Source organism: Phocoena sinus, chromosome 8, assembly GCF_008692025.1.
Source record: "Phocoena sinus isolate mPhoSin1 chromosome 8, mPhoSin1.pri, whole genome shotgun sequence".
NCBI lineage: Eukaryota > Metazoa > Chordata > Mammalia > Artiodactyla > Phocoenidae > Phocoena > Phocoena sinus.
The window spans coordinates 33,734,754-33,754,975 of record NC_045770.1 but is presented as its reverse complement, the minus strand read 5'-3'; the positions used below and the strand labels follow the sequence as shown (position 1 = coordinate 33,754,975).

The 20,222-nt window shown below is 35.9% G+C and overlaps 1 protein-coding gene across 1 annotated transcript in view; it reads left to right on the top strand.

Moving 5' to 3' along the window:
• CNTN5 (contactin 5) overlaps positions 1-20,222 on the top strand; it is a 1,462,970-nt gene that overhangs the window by 1,285,648 nt on the left and 157,100 nt on the right. Inside the window, exon 15 of the mRNA XM_032640142.1 lies at positions 315-490. Coding sequence (XP_032496033.1) covers positions 315-490 — 176 coding nt within the window. The remainder of the gene's footprint in view (positions 1-314; positions 491-20,222) is intronic.

The following is a 20,222-nucleotide window of genomic DNA, read 5'->3' as shown; positions in this document are numbered from 1 at the left end:
CCTCCTTCCAGAGCACCAATTGCTCTTTCTAGTTATGTAGTCTTTCCTCTTTTTCATCCAAGCTGACTTCTTAACAGGAATAGGGACTTTTAAATCATCTGTTCCCTACAAATGCTAATATTTCAATTAATGTGGTAATATTTGGTAATATTACCAAATGGTAATATTTCAATTAATAATAGTTTATTAAGAGATATGTATCTGGAGCAACTATATTACATAGATTCCTTGTTTAATTTTTCTCTATTATTTAAAATACAGAATGAAGGTGAAAACTATACGTTATGCTAATTAACATATTTTTATTTCTATAGAACCTACAAGAATAGAACTTACTCCTAAAAGAACAGAGTTAACAGTGGGAGAAAGCGTCGTCCTTAACTGCAAAGCAATTCATGATGCTAGTTTGGATGTCACTTTCTACTGGACACTGAAAGGACAGCCTATCGATTTTGAGAAAGAAGGTGGACATTTTGAAAGCATCAGGGCCGTAAGTTAATAAAATTTTATTCTTTGAGTAATAATACTTTTAGAAATTTAGACTCAAATGTAAAAACTTTCTTCTCTGTGAAATGTTAAGGAAAAATTAGGACAAAATTCAAATTGATTCAAACAATTATTTTATTTCATTATTTTATGTTATGTCAAACTGAAAATAATACTTATTTAAAACTCCCCCAGTAAGAAATTGGGAATACTTGATTATGCAGATCTGGTTTCTTTGCCATTTTTTTCTATTTGATTAGTATTGTCAATATTTACACCTTACTTCTCAAAAGTTATGTGGCTACATAAACATAAAAGTGTTATTTAAAGCATTCTTAGCAATTACAATACAATAAATAAATGAAATAAGCCTGCCTGTCCTACTCCTGAAGAAATAGTAATTCTTGGAGATTCTTTAATCTAGCACAGGCTACAGAGCTTAAACATGCAACCCAAAGTCAGAAATGCACATTAGCCTTAGACAAACTTTCACAGACATGCTCATTTCTCATCTGCCAAATCTTTCCTTGTAATATCTTTTTTTATATATCTATGTGACAATCAACTAAATGGAGTAAGAAATCTTTTGAACCAAATTCTACAGTATGATCATAGTGTCTTAACAGAGAAGTAGGAAAATGATCTTTCCCCCCACTGGCTTTTTTAAAACATAAAAGAGTAACATAATGATGGAGAGAGACAAGGGCAATGGAACTCGGGTGGCAGAGAGAGGTTTTGGCTGAAATATCTCTTCTATATTGGTTAAAGAGGTGGATCCAAATACAAACTATGCCTACAAATACAATTTAAAATGCTGCCACATACTTATTAACATCAGTTTATTCTTCTGTAAACATTATGGGAAGCACTGGTAGACCACAGCTGTAATGAGCCCAAACATATAAAACTTGGCTTGGATTGAATTTTATTTTAAAGGTAATGTGATACAGTGGGAAAAGTCCTAGACCCAAAGTAAGGAATTTTCTGGGTCAAGACCCAGCTCAGTCTTTAATCAGCTGTGTAACAAAAAGCCAGTCACTTGATTTGCCTTGGCATTAATCTCATAGAGCACTAAAGTGAGGGAGTTGGACCAGATAATTTCTAAGACCCCTTCTTACTCTAGAATTTGACAAATTTGTATTAACAGAATAGTAAGAATGAATTTTCTTTGTTGCATTTGCCAATGTAACTTAAAGTAAACATTTTCTTCCAAATTATTCCTTTCATCCTGATTTACTTTGCAGTTAATGAGAGACTGTATAAATAAGAAAATTACCTGACTGCATTATTCACATCTCATTAAATAAATTAATTTTAATTGTCAATGGTTATGTTATATACAAAATATTTAGATCATGTTAAACTCATCTTCCTCGAATTTGTGATTTTTCTATTTACCTTGGGTCAATCATAGCTTCAAATTTTGAACAAATTTTATGCTATGAATGTCATAAAACAAAACCAGAAAAATATGACACAAAAATATTACATTTGAAAACAAAAAAATATACCATCAAAAATATTTCTTCTTAGGATTACCTGTAAACGTTAATTTTGAGTGATCAGAAATATAAAGAAAAAATATGTATAAACTAAATTTTAGGTTTTCTTCATAGAAGCAGGCTTCCTCTTTATTTTAAAATATCAGTAGAGAAATTAATGGTCTGATAAATTATATGAATTCTTGTTTTTGTCTCTTATATGTTACCACTTTAGTTTCAGGTCCATTCATTTGCATAAATAAATACCTTTAATCCTTTTCATAAGGTTGGCAGTCAATAATACCTGCTGTATCTCTCTTTACACATATGCTGTTCCTGCCCTTGAGAATTACAAAATTGACTCCTTACTCCATGCAAACCTATATTGCTATAAGCCATAATAAATTAAGCTCAGTTTGTAGACAGTGGTAATAAACTCCAGAATAGAAAAATAAAGCAAATTAATATATTGAGAAGTGAGAAAAATATTTAGCTTAAGGTTATGTAGAATATATCACTTAAGCTTATATTAAAAAATTAATAGAAATATGTTTGTACTTAAAATATTTGGAAGCTTCAGAACTGCAAAGTTAGAAGAAATTGTCTATTCCCTCTACCCCAATTACCTCAAACACTGATTGGGTCCTCATTAGCTTCAAGGACATACATGGGAGAGAATCCCATTCTGTGACTTGAAAAAGTCAGAGAAAAAAAGAAAAACATTCTATCCCCATCCTGCCTTTCACCTTGTGAAATATAATATGTCTGAGAAATAACATGTTTTAGAAGGAGGGATGAAAGTGTTATAAGGAAGTGAGATTTGGGAAGGCCTCTGGTCATGTGGATACTTTCTGTTTGAGAGGCCAATTGAAGACTCTGGGAATAAGAGGGCAGGCCAGGACTCAGAAGAGAGCCTAGTGGGGTGATCTATGGTTTGCTCTAAGTTTCAAAGGAGAGCCATTGACGAGACCTTAGGGGTATAAGCTGGTCCAACAGAGTAAGAAAGCCCAGCAGGATTCAGGACTTAAGTAGGAATAGAGTGTACCTTTGACTGAAGTACTCTTTAGGTTAACTGACCTGGCCCTAACCCACCAGTGTGTGATTGAATGGGGGTGAATCAAAAGAGAAAGGGGGGTATATATTTCAAGTATATTAACACTGCATAGTGTCAACTGAATCAACCAAATCTCTGAAAAAAAAAAAAAAAGATACCAATTGTGTTGATACTTTCCATCTTGTAGTGCCAAAATATAGCTTGATGAAGTTCTCTACCTTTCAACTTGTTATAGTGATATCTTTTATACACAGCCATTGGTTTACAGATGAAGCTCTAGGAAAAATTTTATGTATAACTTTTATAACACCTATAGACAAGGTTTATTTATGTTTTAAATAAAACAGTGCTTTTGGACTGCAAGAGAGTGAATAAATAAACATATAATCACATCAGGTTAAAAGAATAATAGCTATTGCTTTGAAATCTATAATGAAAATGCTTCTATTTCTCTTGCCTCTTGACTTAGGCCATGTTTTACAAACCCAGCAATTTGACTGATTTTTGGAGTGAATCCATTATTGAAGCCACTGTTCAAAGGGTCCAAACAATCAATTAGTCTGTAAACATTTGATCCAATTCACCCAAATCCCTTTTTTGGCAATGATATGAGTTAACTGAAGGTTGCAAATTAGTAAGGCTATTCTCAAGATTTAATTTAGATTCAATTGTACAAGCAAAGGGCTGTGCAGGATCCAAGTTAAAATACATGGCCTTTCACCCCTAAGAGAGCACAAATTAAGGAGACAGACAGCAGGGTGGGCTAGTAATCTGCTATTACAGTGCTATCACCAGAGAACTCTACATACAGCTGGCAGAAGAATTTGGTATTTGAACTGGACCTGGACTGGTAGGATTTTGCCAGGTGGTTAGGAAGAGAAGCTGCATTTCAGACAGAGAGAGCAGGTGAAGCAAAGACAAGGCAGAGAGTTTAGAGCACGTCTTGGGAACAGTGAGGAACATGTAGCCCCGATGGCATAGTGAAGACACAGAATAGAGAATACATTTAAAGGAGAGGAGCAGAGGCCTCATTGTTAAAGGCACTGATTTCGGAGCCATGGAATTTGGGTTTTATTTGGAATGCAACAGGGAGCCATGTGACTCAGATTTGTTCTTTAAGAAGATAATTCTGACAGCTGTGTGGAGCAGGGGTTGAACATCAGGCAGACTTTACATTCATTCCAGGCAGGTTAAGCAGAGGTTACAATGAGGAATCGACCATTATAAGCTTCAGCCTTAAATAACCACCCTGTTATCAAATAATTATTTGCAATTGTGCTTTGACACAATTGTGTTTTGACACAGTTTTTTATGTTGGTCAGAGGTGTTTGAGAACCTCTTAATACTCTCAGGATGTCTGAACAGCACCTGAACATGGCCGTGTGACTCCAAAGCCACAGGCTTAATGGAGGACTATGGTGATCCATTGTTCTCCAGAGACTTGAAATCCCTAATTATTCATTCAAGATGTAAGCTAGTTTTAATCCCTACAACGCATAAAGATCAGTTACACTGAATATCATGGAAGCCTGTAATTTGTTCCTTTTGGAGCAGAGAAAAAAGCCAAATATTTGTAATCAGGAAGGTTGGCAAAAGAAGAACTGCGCTTTCCATCGTGAGCTCTCCAAATGTGATAAATTGCAACTAAATGGGCAACCAAATCAAAGTGCACTATTTCATGGTCCTTCATATTTACTCAATCCTCTGGTTATAACAATACACTCAGGAAAGCAGAGTAGGGATGTTTGACTCCATTTTTAAATGAGGAAACAGAAGCATAAGACTTTTCCAGACCACATGAATTCTAAATTGGGGTAAAAATATTAAATACACTGTGATTTTTAAACTACGTTATGTTGATTCTCCTTTATAAAGCTCACCCTCTCCACATTCATTGACCATTATGTGTTCAGCCCTTGCCTATAAACCGTGGGAAATAAAAATAAAAGGGAGATTTGGTTCTGGTCTTCAGTAAATGTAAAGATGGCATAGAACATAAAGTAATTCAAGAAAAATATGACCATAAAAAATTACTAATTTTTTGTTAGAGCCAAATACTGTTGGAGACCAGAAAAGAGATTAATGTGAATTTTTTTATCATTGTGGAGAAAAGTGAGGAAAGGAATTAATTTAGCACCTGCTATATGCCAAGCACTCAGCTTTTATATATATATATTTATATATATAAGTATATATACACACATACAATAGCTCATCAATTCCTCATAACAATCATATAAAGTAATATTATTTGGGAAGAAGGTGCCACCTGACGTAGACCTCAGAGGATGAGTAGCATTAGGATAGGAAAAGAAAAAAGAGAAAGTAAACCTTAGATCAGAAAAGATATTGTATCTCAGGGTTACAAAGGATCCTGGAGATTATTGAGCTAGTCCTGGATTGGTACATGGATTCTCCATCAGTATCATCAGTGTCCACTGTAATCCTTTTAGTGATGAGGAACTCACTCCTCTGACGTAGTCCATTCCATTACCAACCAGATCTGAATATCAGAAAATTAGAAAGTTGGAGTAATTATGATAATCTGTATACTAAGCATAGGAATCATAAGGGAACACGCCTGATTCATAGCCCTGATTTGTGTGGAGTATTAGGTGAGTGAAGGAGCCAGAATATAAACTCCTTAATACCATAAGATTTTTTATTAGCTGAAAGTCATAGCCTATGTCAGTCTTCTTATCATGGTTACTTCTGTTCCTCGTTTGTCTTCTTAGGAATTAACCACTATTTCTTAAGGAGTAAAAGTGTCAGAGTAGGGCTTCCCTGGTGGCGCGGTGGTTGAGAGTCTGCCTGCCAATGCAGAGGACACGGGTTCAAGCCCTGGTCTGGGAGGATGCCACATGCTGCGGAGCAACTGGGCCCATGAGCCACAACTGCTGAGCCTGTGCGTCTGGAGCCTGTGCTCCGCAACAAGAGAGGCTGCAATAGTGAGGGGCCCGCGCACCGCAATGAAGAGTGGTCCCCGTTTGCCACAACTGGAGGGGGCCCTCGCACAGAAACGAGGACCCAGTGCAGCCATAAATAAATAAATAAATAATTTAAAAGAAAAAGAAGTGTCAGAGTAGAAGACAGCAAGTGCTCAACTGGTACCATTCTCTTTCCCAATGGATAAAAGTTAATGTTGTAAAAATAAATGAAATCACTGGACATACTGCCAGGGTTTACTGAGGCACAAAGCTCTTAGGACTTTGAGACCATCTGCTGCACCATCTTCATCCTATTAGCAGGTGTAAGTCTTGGAGGCACTTCATAACTAATCAGAAAATGTGTGAAAGGCAGAGAATCAACAGTTCTACCAAAGTTACAAGTTCTCTTTGGCTCATTCTGCTCACTAGTAATAGTCATACTTCCAAGTAGTATGGCCACCTGGACTCTGAGCCCTACCCCTGGCAAAGGGTTTGTCCATCCTCATCACTCAATTTCGTGCTTCCTGGATCTTTGTCTTGCTCTGAATCCTGGTAATTCACCAAGTTTCTGTACAGAACTCTGCTGTAATCTTTTGATTGCATATATTAGCTTTATAACAGTTTTCTCCTAGTCTTTCACCTAGTTTAACAAAAGAAATTACATTGTCACTTGAATAGGACAGAATAGAGTAATAACCAACCAAAGCTTGAGAGCTAAAGAGAGGTTACACTCAAAGGTCCAAGAATTTTCAGATCATTCCAGAAAGTGTACCACATCCATGCTTCCTGCTTGTCTATGTTAGAGAATGTGCCTCCATCTACTCTCTTCTCAAAGTAGTAACAGTTCCCATGGCAGAAAAGAATACACATCTTCTTAGTGTGTGTATGTTTCATGCAGTCACATGACCATGACCAAAATATGCCATTAACACTTGTGATTCTGTGACATTTTATGTATTAATGACATAAGCTAAACTATGGGGTCCCCCAAAGCAAAGGCTAATATTCTGTTTTATTTTTGAACACTTTGTATGTCCATACAACAGTCACTCTGTCAATATTTGCTGAAGAAAAAAATAAACAATAAAAATAAAAACTGTAAAAGCATTTTCTCAGCTTAGCCCACTACTGCATTATTTCATGTTCTAACATAATTAATTAACTACTGCATAAAATTCTGCTAAATTATATTGCAGAATAGTTTATTTCATTGCTTTTTTATGAAAAATTAGACATTCACTTTAGCCCAGTTTGGAACTGAATAGAAGATGACTGCCTTAGATGACATCAAAGGCAGCCTATTATTGAGAGACTCTTTCTTAACTCTTGGGCTTTTCACCTGAGTAATCTGTTGACCACAATACCCCATCACGATCACAGCTGGTGGTAACACCATATTGATTATCCACCTCCATTTTTATTCGAATTGGCATCTGGCCCCACAAAGCAAAATTTGAAGTGCGCCTCATGACTTTTTGTAGTTTGTCAGATGTAGTCCAATCAGGTAATGCTTCCAAAGTCACACATATTGAAAGACAGTTTTAGCCATCTAAGTCACAAGCTTCACTTTGTTCATTTAAAGGTAGTCCACCAAAACAAACCTTCTGGATTTGGTATTATGGTGACCATATAGAGCTTTTTTGTTCATTTAGAGGCTCCACTTTTGATAGCTGTTTTTATCTTTATGATACATTTACATAGCATTATGAGTAATATAAAAGTTACTAGTTTCTCTGCAATGTGCTTTAGTGCAGAACTGCAGGTTTACTTTTTGTTTTTTTTTGTTTGGTTTGGTTTTTTTTGAAAGAGAGACAGGGAAAATAGAGCTTCTTGAAGAGAAAGGCAATTTTAGTATTGGCCATGCTGAGAAAAATCAGATTAATAGTCTGTGTTCTGTGACCTCTGAGAGGATAAAAGTACCATACTTCCCAGAGATTGTCATCAGAGCCACGTGAGATGTTTCAGGTTATTGGATGGGGAAAAGTGGGCAGTAAGAAATAGAAAACACTCTTTTATCTCTTAACAGAATTTGCTTTCCTAGATTGTAAACTCCAGATATTAAATATGCTTTTAGCTCACTAACTCCAGAAATGAAGTGCTTACATGTCTAGGACTCCATATTTATTTTCCCTTTTGGAAGTTTTGTTTTTCTCCAAAATTATTTTCCCATTTCATGCATATATTAACTCAGATCCAATCAAATAAATATTTAATCCTGAATGAAGTGCTTCTGTCTTTGGTAATGTGACCACTTGTAGGCCCCAGTAAGTTTTTGCAACCATTGTTATTGTTTTTAACCTTGACCATGAAGCCTATCTGATTTTTTCCAGTGATGTTTATTAAACCAAGTTCTTACCTAATCCTAAGTCATTTTCAACAGTGAATTACTTGCTTAAACTTATTAGTCTTTCTAATATGTGTAACAAACTTCTAATATAAATTTTCATGAAAAATAACCCTCCAAATATTTTGAGTTTCAGTTCAGAATTTCCATTGTATTTATTCATTATTATTCTAAATTTCTATTAATTATCCTGGAATTGTACCTTGAAGAATAATCAATGGAGTTTGACTCCATACCTCCTTCCCCATCCCAATCTGACAAAGAATTATTTTTATGAGACAGCAAAATCTTTATAAATTATAAATGTACTAAACAGTTTAGAATGAATAAATGAATTAGTAAACAAAGTATCAAATGTTCAAGTTACTGAAATGAGTTCCTAAATTATCTTCAGAGCCTAATACTCATCTTTTCTCAATATTCTAATTTTGTACATAATCCTTGTTTGCTTTTATTTCTTTCTTAAGGGGCCACTATTTAAATCTTGGTAATTTTTAAAAATACCTCTCTCCTTCTTGTTTTCTTGTACTCCTCTCCCATTCATCATTCACATTGATTCATGGGCCTGTTAAAATGAATCGTCTTAGGAAGGATAACTAATTGTGTCAATTTACCTGAGGATACCAGAGGCCATTGTAGTAGATGCTATGGGGTGTTGCCCAGATTCCCCTTTCAAGACTGAGGCACTCTTTCCCTAAGCCATAGAAAGTATTGGCAGCTGATGGCTCTAACCTGAGTCACTGTCTGGGAATGACTCTTAGCCAAAGAGTGTTATCTGGCCCAAGTTATGCCCCACCCTCCAGCCCATAACCAAGGGTAAGGGTGATGAATGCATAGGGATGGTTAAAAAGGCTGAGTCTCTTGCCTTAAAGCAGGACAGCTCTGAAGGGTCTCTCAGCTACAGAGCTCCCTGTGGGATAAACTGAGGCTTTTGTCATGACTGCATCACAGTTAAACTCCCCCTCTGCTCAATTCTGCTTTCTTCATGTTCCCCATAAACGCTGATCCCAATGGCATGCCCCAGTGAAGTCTCCATCTCAGAGTCGGTTTCTCTGAAACCCTGACCTAAGACAGCCATAATGGCAAATGTCAACACCGAGAAAGCACTTGAAGCAGGTATGAGTAATAATAGAAAGCAATGATAATAGTTCTCATCCACTGAATGCCTACTAAGTAGCTGGAAATATGCTAAAGTTTTCAAGTATCATTTCTTTTACTTCCCCCAAATATCCTATGATGTAGGGATTAGTTTCGTTTTCATTTGGGGTTTTGTTTTTGACAAAAAAAAGACACAAATTCAGAAAGAATTTGTGAATAAATAAACAACTTTTTTCAAATTTAAACAATTGTTGTATGGAAATAAATTCTGAACTCCAATACCACACTATCTCCCAACATATAGTAACAAACCTAGAGCATATCTACAACTATTTGGGGAGATAACATTGTAAATTCCCTTCTTTCTCAATCAGTTTAATGTTAAATTATATCATCTTGTGAATAACACAGATAAATATCCTTCATCTGTTTTAGAATTTTTGGGTCAATTATTCTCATTGCTGATAAGATTTTCATATATTCATCTAAAGTTACTCCTATAAAGTTTATGATTATGTGGTTACATTTAAACTATACAAGTTCTTTTTTCTAACATCTGTAAACTTTACTATTATGAGCAATATTCTGTCCCTTTGCCAAAAATATGTTTCTGTTATATATATTTTTAAAGGCAACCCTACCAATCAGGCTCTTCAATGTTTAGTTAATCATTTCAGAATAAACTTGAAACAGTTTTATTATCTGATTAAGACCTAGGCTAAAATATATAAATAGAATTTTACATAATGAAGAGAACTTTTGCCCTTCCTCTCTCATATGTTTTATTTCATTTGATTCCCACAACATTGCGAGTCAGGCAAATTATATATAAATGAAGAAACTAAGACCCAGGAAGGAAGAGGAGTGAAAGGTCTCAGGGTGAAGGTTCTGAGCACCACAGGCACATTTATAGCACAGCCACTATTACCATTTAAGCTTCTTTGAGCTGAAAACTTCATTGCCATGAATGATGTTCCAAATCTGATTTGATGAGTAAAGATATGAAGAACTAAAACTAGCTGTAATTCTTCACAGTGGCATTTTGAAAATTGAAGTCAGAAAGAGATTGTGTTTCTTCTCTGCAATCTCACCTCTTTAGCTGGACAACTCAGCTTATTTTTACCTTAGTTACTTGATCACTATTAAAACATTAAAATTGTATGTTCTGTAAGATCAAATCACACATTGTTTTAAAAAATCCTGCCATAAAATACTGAGAACGAATTGAAAAACATCTTAAAATGTCCTATTACACTTGCCTCTTCAGATGTTCTGTGGGTGTGTTTTCTGATTAATTAACGCTCACTTTTCTGGCTGCTATAATTGTTTCATTTTATAGTGTGTGAACCCCTTTTTTTATCACCTTCCTTTTTTAGTCTTTTGAAAATTCTCTCAAAATGAAAATGAGATGCAATATGTTACATTTCTTTTACTGCTTATCAGGCAAAGAGAGTAGAGCATAAATTCCACATTTGAGATACTTTAAATCATATCTGTTCTTACTAAGTATGTTACTTACAGAATGGCTGGTTTCATGTGAGTTTTTGGCCACCAAAATCCAGTTTTCAAGTCAGATATCCAGTAGGGGTTCAGATTCTTCCCTCTTCCTCACCCCCAGTGCTCTCAGTCCTTCCATTATAACTATTCAATCCTTCCACCAGAGCAAGTATCAAAATCTACTGTAAATGTCACTTGATTCTTTCATTCTAGCCTTTACATTTCTGGAAGTTAGGAACATATTTACTTTTTGAACTTACACAGTAACTGTGCGCATTAAAGACTAAATCAACATTTGTGAATTTGCTAAAGGAATCAGTGAATGTAAGAGTATATGAACTAAAAATGAGCCATTTAGAGTAGGCCGCTTAGAAACAAATTGTCGACATAATATCTAAACAGCATTTTTTACTTTTTTGTTAACCAAGAAAAGTTTCTAACTTCCATTAAAATTATAGAAAATGACAGTAATCAATAGTTTTATTCATTTTGCTTCACATGGACGTTTCAATATTTTTGATATTGTGCTAAAAGTAATTGTTTTCTCTGGAAATAATAATCCCAGGAGTTCTTAATAAAAGAGAAATATACAGTGGTTCTAGTTATCTTGTTGAAGTAATGCTGATATGTTTTATAGATTTTTTTGTTATTTTAAAAAGAATGTCCTACGTAGATCTATGTATCCAGGGGATAAAATTTAACCTGCAGAGTGATGAAATGCATAGTGTAATAAGGTCCTCAATACTAGAATTTTTACCTTGATGGAATAATATATAATAAAAGATTATTCTTTTTAGTTTCTGAAAGGCTCAGTAAATAAAAGGCTGTCCTTATTCCCTAATACCACATAAGGTTTAGGATTTTTATAAGCAAACATAGTTCAGTGTTACATTTTGAAATACTATTGATATGTAAGTATTGTGTTTTAGACTGACTCCTGTTATTATTTCTCAAAGTAATTTTCAAAGAGCTGGGTTTTTGAGAGGCCATTATTTTCAAGACATCTTTGAAATTCTACCTTTATTTAACAATTTCTCTTTCTGCATCTGTTTTGTATTAAGTTCTAAAGGGTGCCTAAGTGTTATGATATGTTTAGCTTGTAGCTTTTCAAAATCCTGCAGTTTCTCTCATGGACTATTTTTATCATGTTACAACATAAAAGTGAAATTTAGGAGTCTAGAGTTAATAATCAATAGGTTGCCTCTCAAAGATGTTTCCTGTCTTAAAAAAGGAGAAGGAGGAAATTTTAGAAATAACTATTGGGCTATTATCATTCACTCCTTTCTTCATTTGATACCCCTTATATAAGGGAAGTAGAAAAGATCAACTTAGAGAATTTGGAAAGCATGACATCATTATCTTTAAGGAATAATTGATGGCTTTATAGAGTATTTATCAGTGTACAATAGATGAAATCTGAGTTTATCTCAGTTCCATCAAGATTTACTGAATGGCTATATGCTAGGCACCTGTCCAGGAACTGAGGATTCTGTAGCAATCAGTAGCAAACATTCTATGGGAGGTATATGACTACAACTGAGATAGAGCACCATCTTTGGGGAGCTTGGAGTCTTACAGAGGAACAGGCATATAAACCAATATGTGGCAAGAGCACTGAAAGAAATATGTTCAGGGAACTCGGTCCAAGTTACACACCATCCAAACTGTGGAAGAAGAGCAGACTTACTAAACCAAGTAACACCTAAGCCTGTTCTTTAAGGAGAAAAAGAGTATTGCAGGCAAAGCAGGGAGAGAACGTAGAAGGGGGAAAGACACTCCAGGTAGAGACTAAGGATGAGGAAAATATGAAAGTCAAAAGTGTACCAAATTCCAATAACAGTGGTGATCTTACAGTTATAGCAAACCTCATCTAATATAGTACTGTAGTGATTCTATTTTAAAGAAAGCTTCCCATATCACCTATGAAAGTGACATAAATGGTCATGATTATTCTTTGTTCCTATTATATCATGTTACATATTCTTAGCAAAAGTAAAGCTGCTATATGTCTTCAAATTAAATCCAGGGATAAATTGTTGCTTAGCATAAGTATATGTGTTTTACATAAATTTACATGTTGCTTGAAGCTTTCTGTGTGGTATATAAAAAAGAAATTAACTATTATAGTGTTAAGGTTCAATATTCAGCGTCATTTAGATAAATACCCGAGAAGCACTATGTGATTTTTTTCAGGAGACTGCTTGTTATGCTAGGAACAACTGTAAGAATAAAGTGTAGTTTAAAAAGTCAGGGGCTAAAATCAGAATTTCTGCTTTCTTCCATATTTTTTCCTTAAATACATTATATATTTTTGAAAAAAAGAATCATTCCTATTTTGCTAACCATTGCCAGTGGCTGGCATCATATCAGGTAGATTAGTTGCTAAATAAAGTATTTGCTAAATTAATTATTATATAAACAAATACAATTTTGTACTCTTACACAGAGTTACTTTCTCATTTCTTTGCTCACCTGCTAAATTACCACATAAAAAAAGAAATATACCAGTATCAGGAAAAGTTTTAATACATTTATTCACTTTACAAAAGCTTAATGGTTACTTGTCGTATATACAGCACAATATCAGGGCAGGGAATGTATGGCTGAATAAAGCATGATCTCTCCCTTCTAGAAATCTTAATCTAGACAGTGACAAACAACTCTTGAATGTGATAAATGTTATAGTACTGAGACATTATGCTGTTGAGAGAAAAAAACTCTGGAGGAGAAATGTGAATTGTTAACCAAGTATGTCATTGGCAGAAAAACTAGCTCTTGAGAATTAGTGTTCAATTGAATTCAACTAAGTTTACTACTGAAGGATATTCAATCAACTAGTACAAGGTAAGGTAATAACCTTTCTGATTATTTTTAAATCACCCTAAAATCAAACCATTTTTCATTTATACACCTTACCCATATATAAAACCAAAAGAATTAACCATTTTGAAGCAAAATTAGCTAAAATAATTTAGAACACATTAATTGTGAAGATACAACACTGTACTAAACAGTTCAAGGATTTCATATCAAGAAGCCTAACCAAAACTATAAAATACTACATTTTATCCTTTTTAATTGCTGAGAGTCCCACAAACAAATATAGCATATTGACAAAATTTACTTTAAAGTACTTATTAAATATAGTGCTAGTATTTCCTAAAAGCATTTCTGAAACCTGCAGTCTAATTGCCATTATCCATCACTTAAGTAGTAAGGAATACTAGAAGTGACATGGTTTGTTCACTGTTCCTATCACATCAGTAATGACTCTGAACAGGCTACTGCAATATCTCTGGTGTTTAAAATAACTAGCTAGTGTGAGAGATGCAAGCATTTCAATAAGAATGTTTCCATGTGCCTTTAAGAATAATAAGGCAGGGCTTCCCTGGTGGTGCAGTGGTTGAGAGTCCGCCTGTCAATGCAGGGGACACGGGTTCGTGCCCTGGTCCAGGAAGATCCCACATGCCGCGGAGCGGCTGGGCCCGTGAGCCATGGCCGCTGAGCCTGCGCGTCCGGAGGCTGTGCTCCAAAACGGGAGAGGCCACAACAGTGAGAGGCCCGCGTACCGCAGAAAAAAAAAAAAAAAAGAAGAATAAGGCAGAGTAAATTAAGGATCATTTTTCTTAGCTAAGTTTTTTTGGGTTTTGCCCACATTGCTGTTTCTAACCATGCTTAATCTTATATCAAAATTCTGACTGGAATAATCCATTGGTCTGTTTTATATATATATATATATATATATATATATATATATATATATATATATATATATTTTTTTTTTTTTTTAGATGTTGAGATATAAATATCTTAGAAGAAAATTTCACAGTTTAAATATCAATGAATACTTTTTGCACATCTCCTTTTGTTCCTGTGAATAACTATAGGTAAAGAATTAAGGAGTAGTTTACACAACATTGTAAAGCGACTGTATTCCAACAAAAATTAATAAAAGAAAAAATAATTAAGGAGTAGTTATTCTGAATGTATAGAGGTGACCACTAAACAAACAATCTGTATAAGTTAGTTTTTGCTGCAAAACAAACCACCCCAAAACTTAGTGGTTTCAAAGCATCATTTATTTAGCTCATGACTCTATGGGTTGGCAATTCAGGCTGGACTCAGCTGGAGTTCATCTGCTGGTCTTGGAAAGACTTACTCATGCATCTGTAGTCAGCTGCCAGCCAACTTCAAAGCACTAATGTGGGGGATCAGCTGGCTGTTGTCTGGGGCTACAGGGTCAACTGTGCCATGTGTTTCTCATCATCCACCAGGCTAGCCCAGGCTTGTTCATATGGAAACATCAGGGTTACAAGATCCGATAGCAGAAGCATCATGATCCCTTGGGCTTAGGCTCAGACCTTGCTCAGTATCACTTCTGTCACATTCTATTGGTGAAAACGAGGCATAAGGCCATACCAGATTCAAAGCGGGTGGTAATTCCCTGTGGCGGGGGGATCCGCAAAGTACTGAGGCCATTTTTGCAATTTACCTCCATCTGTCCTCTGGCCACAATTTTTTTATATTCCTCTAAATTGCAGCCCTCATCCCAGGACCCAAAAAGTCTCATTCAATTATGATTCTAATTTTGTTTTAGTTAGCTTTCGCTGCAAAACCAATTCTACAAAATGTATGATCCAATTCTATGGATCAATAATTTGAGTGGACGTGTTTTTTTCTGCTGGTCTCAGCTGGGCTCCTTAATGAGTTTGCAGTCAGCTGTCAGGTCAACTAGAAGCTGTTTGGGGAGGTGGCAGCTAGGATGGTTGTCTCTGCTCTAAGGGGTCTCTCATCATTCAGCAGGCTCGCCTAGGCCATGCTGTGTGGTTGTAACAGGGTTCCAAATTAGCAATCTCCAATGCACACACACATTGCAGTCACCTGTTTGTTCCATGTTTGCTAAGGTGTCATTGACCAATGCAATTCACTTCGTGAGTCACAATGAATATGGGAGGGGGCTCCCCAAGGGTATGAATCCAGAAAGGCATGAAAAACTTTGGGACCATTACTGCAACAATCTACCACACAGTCTAAACAGAGCAAAATGATCCTTAACTTCAGTTATGGTATTTTTAAGACTAAACCAGAAGCTAGATTATACATGTGGAGTTAAGTAGGGGAAAAAAAGAGCATTTGGAAAAATAGTAATTTGCACAACACTAAAACTCAATATGTGCTGTCACTAGCAACACAAACTAGGTCAACTGCTGACTAAATTAACCAGTCACTATTTGAATTGACCCCCTTTTTTTAAAAATTAAGTCAGTTAACGCACTTGATCTGGTTATTTTTCCATTTTATATGGTTAGTGTTCTCTTTTTTTAAATGTTAGGAATTACTAATCACTTCACTTGTTAGTAGAAAATTGGGAGCAGTTATAAAGAAAAAAATTAACAGAGAAACATTAATTTTTAATTAAAGAATAAATGAATTAAATATATCTCAGAAAAAAAGTAGCATATTCTGAGGACAATTATAATATTTTCTACTTCATCTATCCTAACATAATCCATGTTAAATGTCTCGTCCAAATATTGTTTCTACTGATTTCTGTGCTTTAGTTATATTTGATAGGAACAAAAGCAGATATATTTATTTATGAACTGCTGAAAAGTGATTGTGGATATATCTAAAGCTAACATGAAATACACTGAATATGCCATACCCAAATGAATTCATAGGTTCTTTTAGCCAGAATATGCCAGCTGTTTTTCGTTATCAAATCTGTGATAATAATAGACTAACCTAAGGACAATAGTAGAAGTGAAAAATTAGTCCAAATTCATATTTGCAACTTATACATTCAGTAATTCTACTTCCTGTGAAACATATTTATATTTATTACTGTGCTTATAACTGTGGCTTTAAGGTATAATAAAGGAATACAGATTGTAGGATGTGAGTGCTTTCTTCAAGTAAATATTAGACTTGAGAATTCAAAAGATTTTAGGAGTTTCCAAAAGACATTTGAAGATAAAATTAAAGATGACTAAGCTATATTGATTGAGACATGCAAACAATATAGTTTTTTAATGAGTATTAAGCATATTTGTTGAAGTCCTTGAATTCAAAGATGAAGCCTCCACCTGTGAACACAATGGTAGAAAATTAATTTTCCATGAGGTCGATTTTTAGCTGGTAACATCAAAGGATACTGTCAAAGTCCTTCAGGAAATCCTCCAAGAAATTCTTATCTGTCATGATTATAAAGTGAATGTATGAAATCAAAAAGACCTAAAAAATCAACTCAACTGCATGGCTTAATATACCAAAAGATAATTCAAATATAGATTTTATATGGGTCTGTGTAGAAATCCCATGTACAGCCAAGATAAACTTAAAGAAATATAATGAAATATTTCTATATAATTGATACATAATAAAATGTGCTTGACTAAGTCAAAAATAAAGACTATTAGCTTGTAGCATTCTAATGACATCAAGCTCTAGTTAAATCTGAAGACCTTAGTAAGCTGTTATAAAATGTCATCTTCTACCCATCTAGAAGCTCTTAATCAGTCATCGAGGTCTCATCTAGCATCATAAGCTTTACATTTACTGTGTCATCAACATAACCCACCAATAATTCTTAATATTAAAACAAATAATATGTTTTTGAGCTTTGGAATGCTGTTGTGTGCCTTTACTCAGTTATGCTGGATTGAGCAGACATGGAGAACAGATAACAGCAAGAAAACACTGAAGCAACTTGCCCCAAGATTAACTAAAATATGACCTTTGCAAAGAGACTTTAAAAGAATATATGGAGAGACATTCAAGATGGCAGAGGAGTAAGACGTGGAGATCACCTTCCTCCTCTCCACAAATACAGCAGAAATAAAATCTACATGTGGAACAACTCCTACAGAACACCTACTGAATGCTGGCAGAAAACTTCATACTTCCCAAAAGGCAAGAAACCACCCATGTACCTGGGTAAGGCAAAAGAAAAAACAGAGACAAAAGAATAGGGAAAGGACCCACACCTCTGGGAGGGAGCTGTGAAGGAGGGAAAGTTTCCACACACTAGGAAGCCCCTTCACTGGTGGAGACGGGGTAAGCAGGGGTAAGCAGGGGAAGCTTCAGAGCCATGGAGGATAGTGCAGCAATAAAGGTGCAGAGGGAAAAACAGAGAGATTTCTGCACAGAGGATCGGTGCTGACCAGAACTCACCAGCCTGAGAGGCTTGTCTGCTCCTCACACGCCAGGGCAGGTCGGAACTGAGAGCTGAGGCTTAGGCTTCAGAGTTCAGATTCCAGGGAGAGGACTGGAGGTGGCTGCATGAACACAGCCTGAAGGGGGCTAGTGTGCCACAGCTGGCCCATTGGGAATCCAGGAAAAAATATGGAACTGCCTAAGAGGCAAGAGACCATTGTTTCATGTGTGAGGAGAGAGGATTCAGACCACCACCTAAATGAGCTCCAGAGAGAGGAGCAAGCTGTGGCTATCAGCATGGACACCAGAGACGGGCATGAGGCACTAAAGCTGCTGCCGCCGCCACCAAGAAGCCTGTGTGCAAGCACAAGTCACTATCCACACCTCCCCTCCTGGGAGCCAGTGCAGCCCACCACTGCCAGGGTCCCGTGATCCAGGGACAACATCCCTGGGAGAACACACAATGCGGCTCAGGCTGTTGCAATGTCACACTGGACTCTGCTGCTGCAGACTCGCCCCTCATTCTGTACCCCTTCTCCCCCCAACCTGAGTGAGCCAGAGTTCCCTAATCAACTGCTACTTTAACCCCGTCCTGTCTGAGTGAAGAACAGATATCCTGAGGCGACCTACACATAAAGGAGGGAACAAATCCAAAGCTGAACCCCAGGAGATGTGTTAACAAAGAAGAGAAAGTGAAATTTCTCCCAGCAGCCTCAGGAGCAGCAGATTAAATCTCCACAATCAACTTGATGTACCCTGCATCTCTGGAATACCTGAATACACAATGAATCATCCCAAAATTGAGGCACTAGAATTTGGGAGCAACTGTAGACTTGGGGTTTGCTTTCTGTATCTAACTCATTTCTGGTTTTATATTTACCTTAGTTTAGTATTTAGAGTTTATTATCATTGGTAGACTTATTTATTGAGTTGGTTGCTCTCTTGCTTTTTTTAAAAAAGAAGATATATATATATATATATATATATATATATATATGTTTTCCTTGTTCTCTTTTTGTGAATGTGCATGCTTCTTTGTGTGATTTTGTCTGTATAGCTTTGCTCTTACGATGTGTCCTAGAGTTCTGTCTGTCCTTTTATTTTTCTTCAGTATAGTTGTTAGAGCTTGTTGTCATTGTTGGATTTTTTTTGGTTTGGTTGCTCCCATCCTTCTTTCTTTCTTTTTAATTTTTTATTTTAATAACTTTTTATTTTATTTTATTTATTTTTTTCTCCCTTTTCTTCTGAGCCGTGTGGCTGACAGGGTCTTGGTGCTCCGGCTGGGTGTCAAGCCTGTGCCTCTCAGGTGGGAGAGCTGAGGGCAAGACAGTGCTCCACCAGAGACCTCCTGGCTCCACATAATATAAAACTGTGAAAGCTCTCTCACAGATCTCCATCTCAATGCTAAAAGACCCAGCTACACTCAATGACTAGCAAGTTACAGTGCTGGACACCCTATGCCAAACAACTAGCAAGACAGGAACACAACACTACCCATTAGCAGAGAGGATGCCTAAAATCATAATAAGGTCATAAACACCCCAAAACATAGCACCGGACACAGTCTTGCTCAACAGAAAAACAAGATCCAGCCCCAAACACCAGAACACAGGAACCAGTCTGCTCCACCAGGAGGCCTACACAACCCACTGAACCAACTTTAGCCACTGTGGGCTGACACCAAAAACTATGGGAAATATGAACCTGCAGCCTGCAAAAAGCACAGTAAGTTAAGCAAAATGTGAAGACAAAGAAACACACTGCAGATAAAGGAGCAAGGTAAAAACTCACCAGACCAAACAAATGAAAAGGAAATAGGCAGTCTACCTGAAAAAGAATTCAAAGGAAAGATAGTAAAGATGATCCAAAATCTTGGAAACAGAATGGAGAAAATAAAAGAAATGTTTAATAAGAATCTAGAAGAACTAAAGAGCAAACAAACAATAATAAAAAACACAGTAAATGAAATTAAAAATTCTCTAAAAGGAATCAATAGCATAATAACTGAGGCAGAAGAATAGATAAGTGACCTGGAAGATAAGGAAATAACTACCACAGAGCAGAATAAAGAAAAAAGAATGAAAAGAATTGAGGACAGTTTCAAAGACTTCTGGGACAACACTACATGTACCAACATTCGAATTTTAGGGGTTCCAGAAAAGAAGAGAAAAAGAAACAGT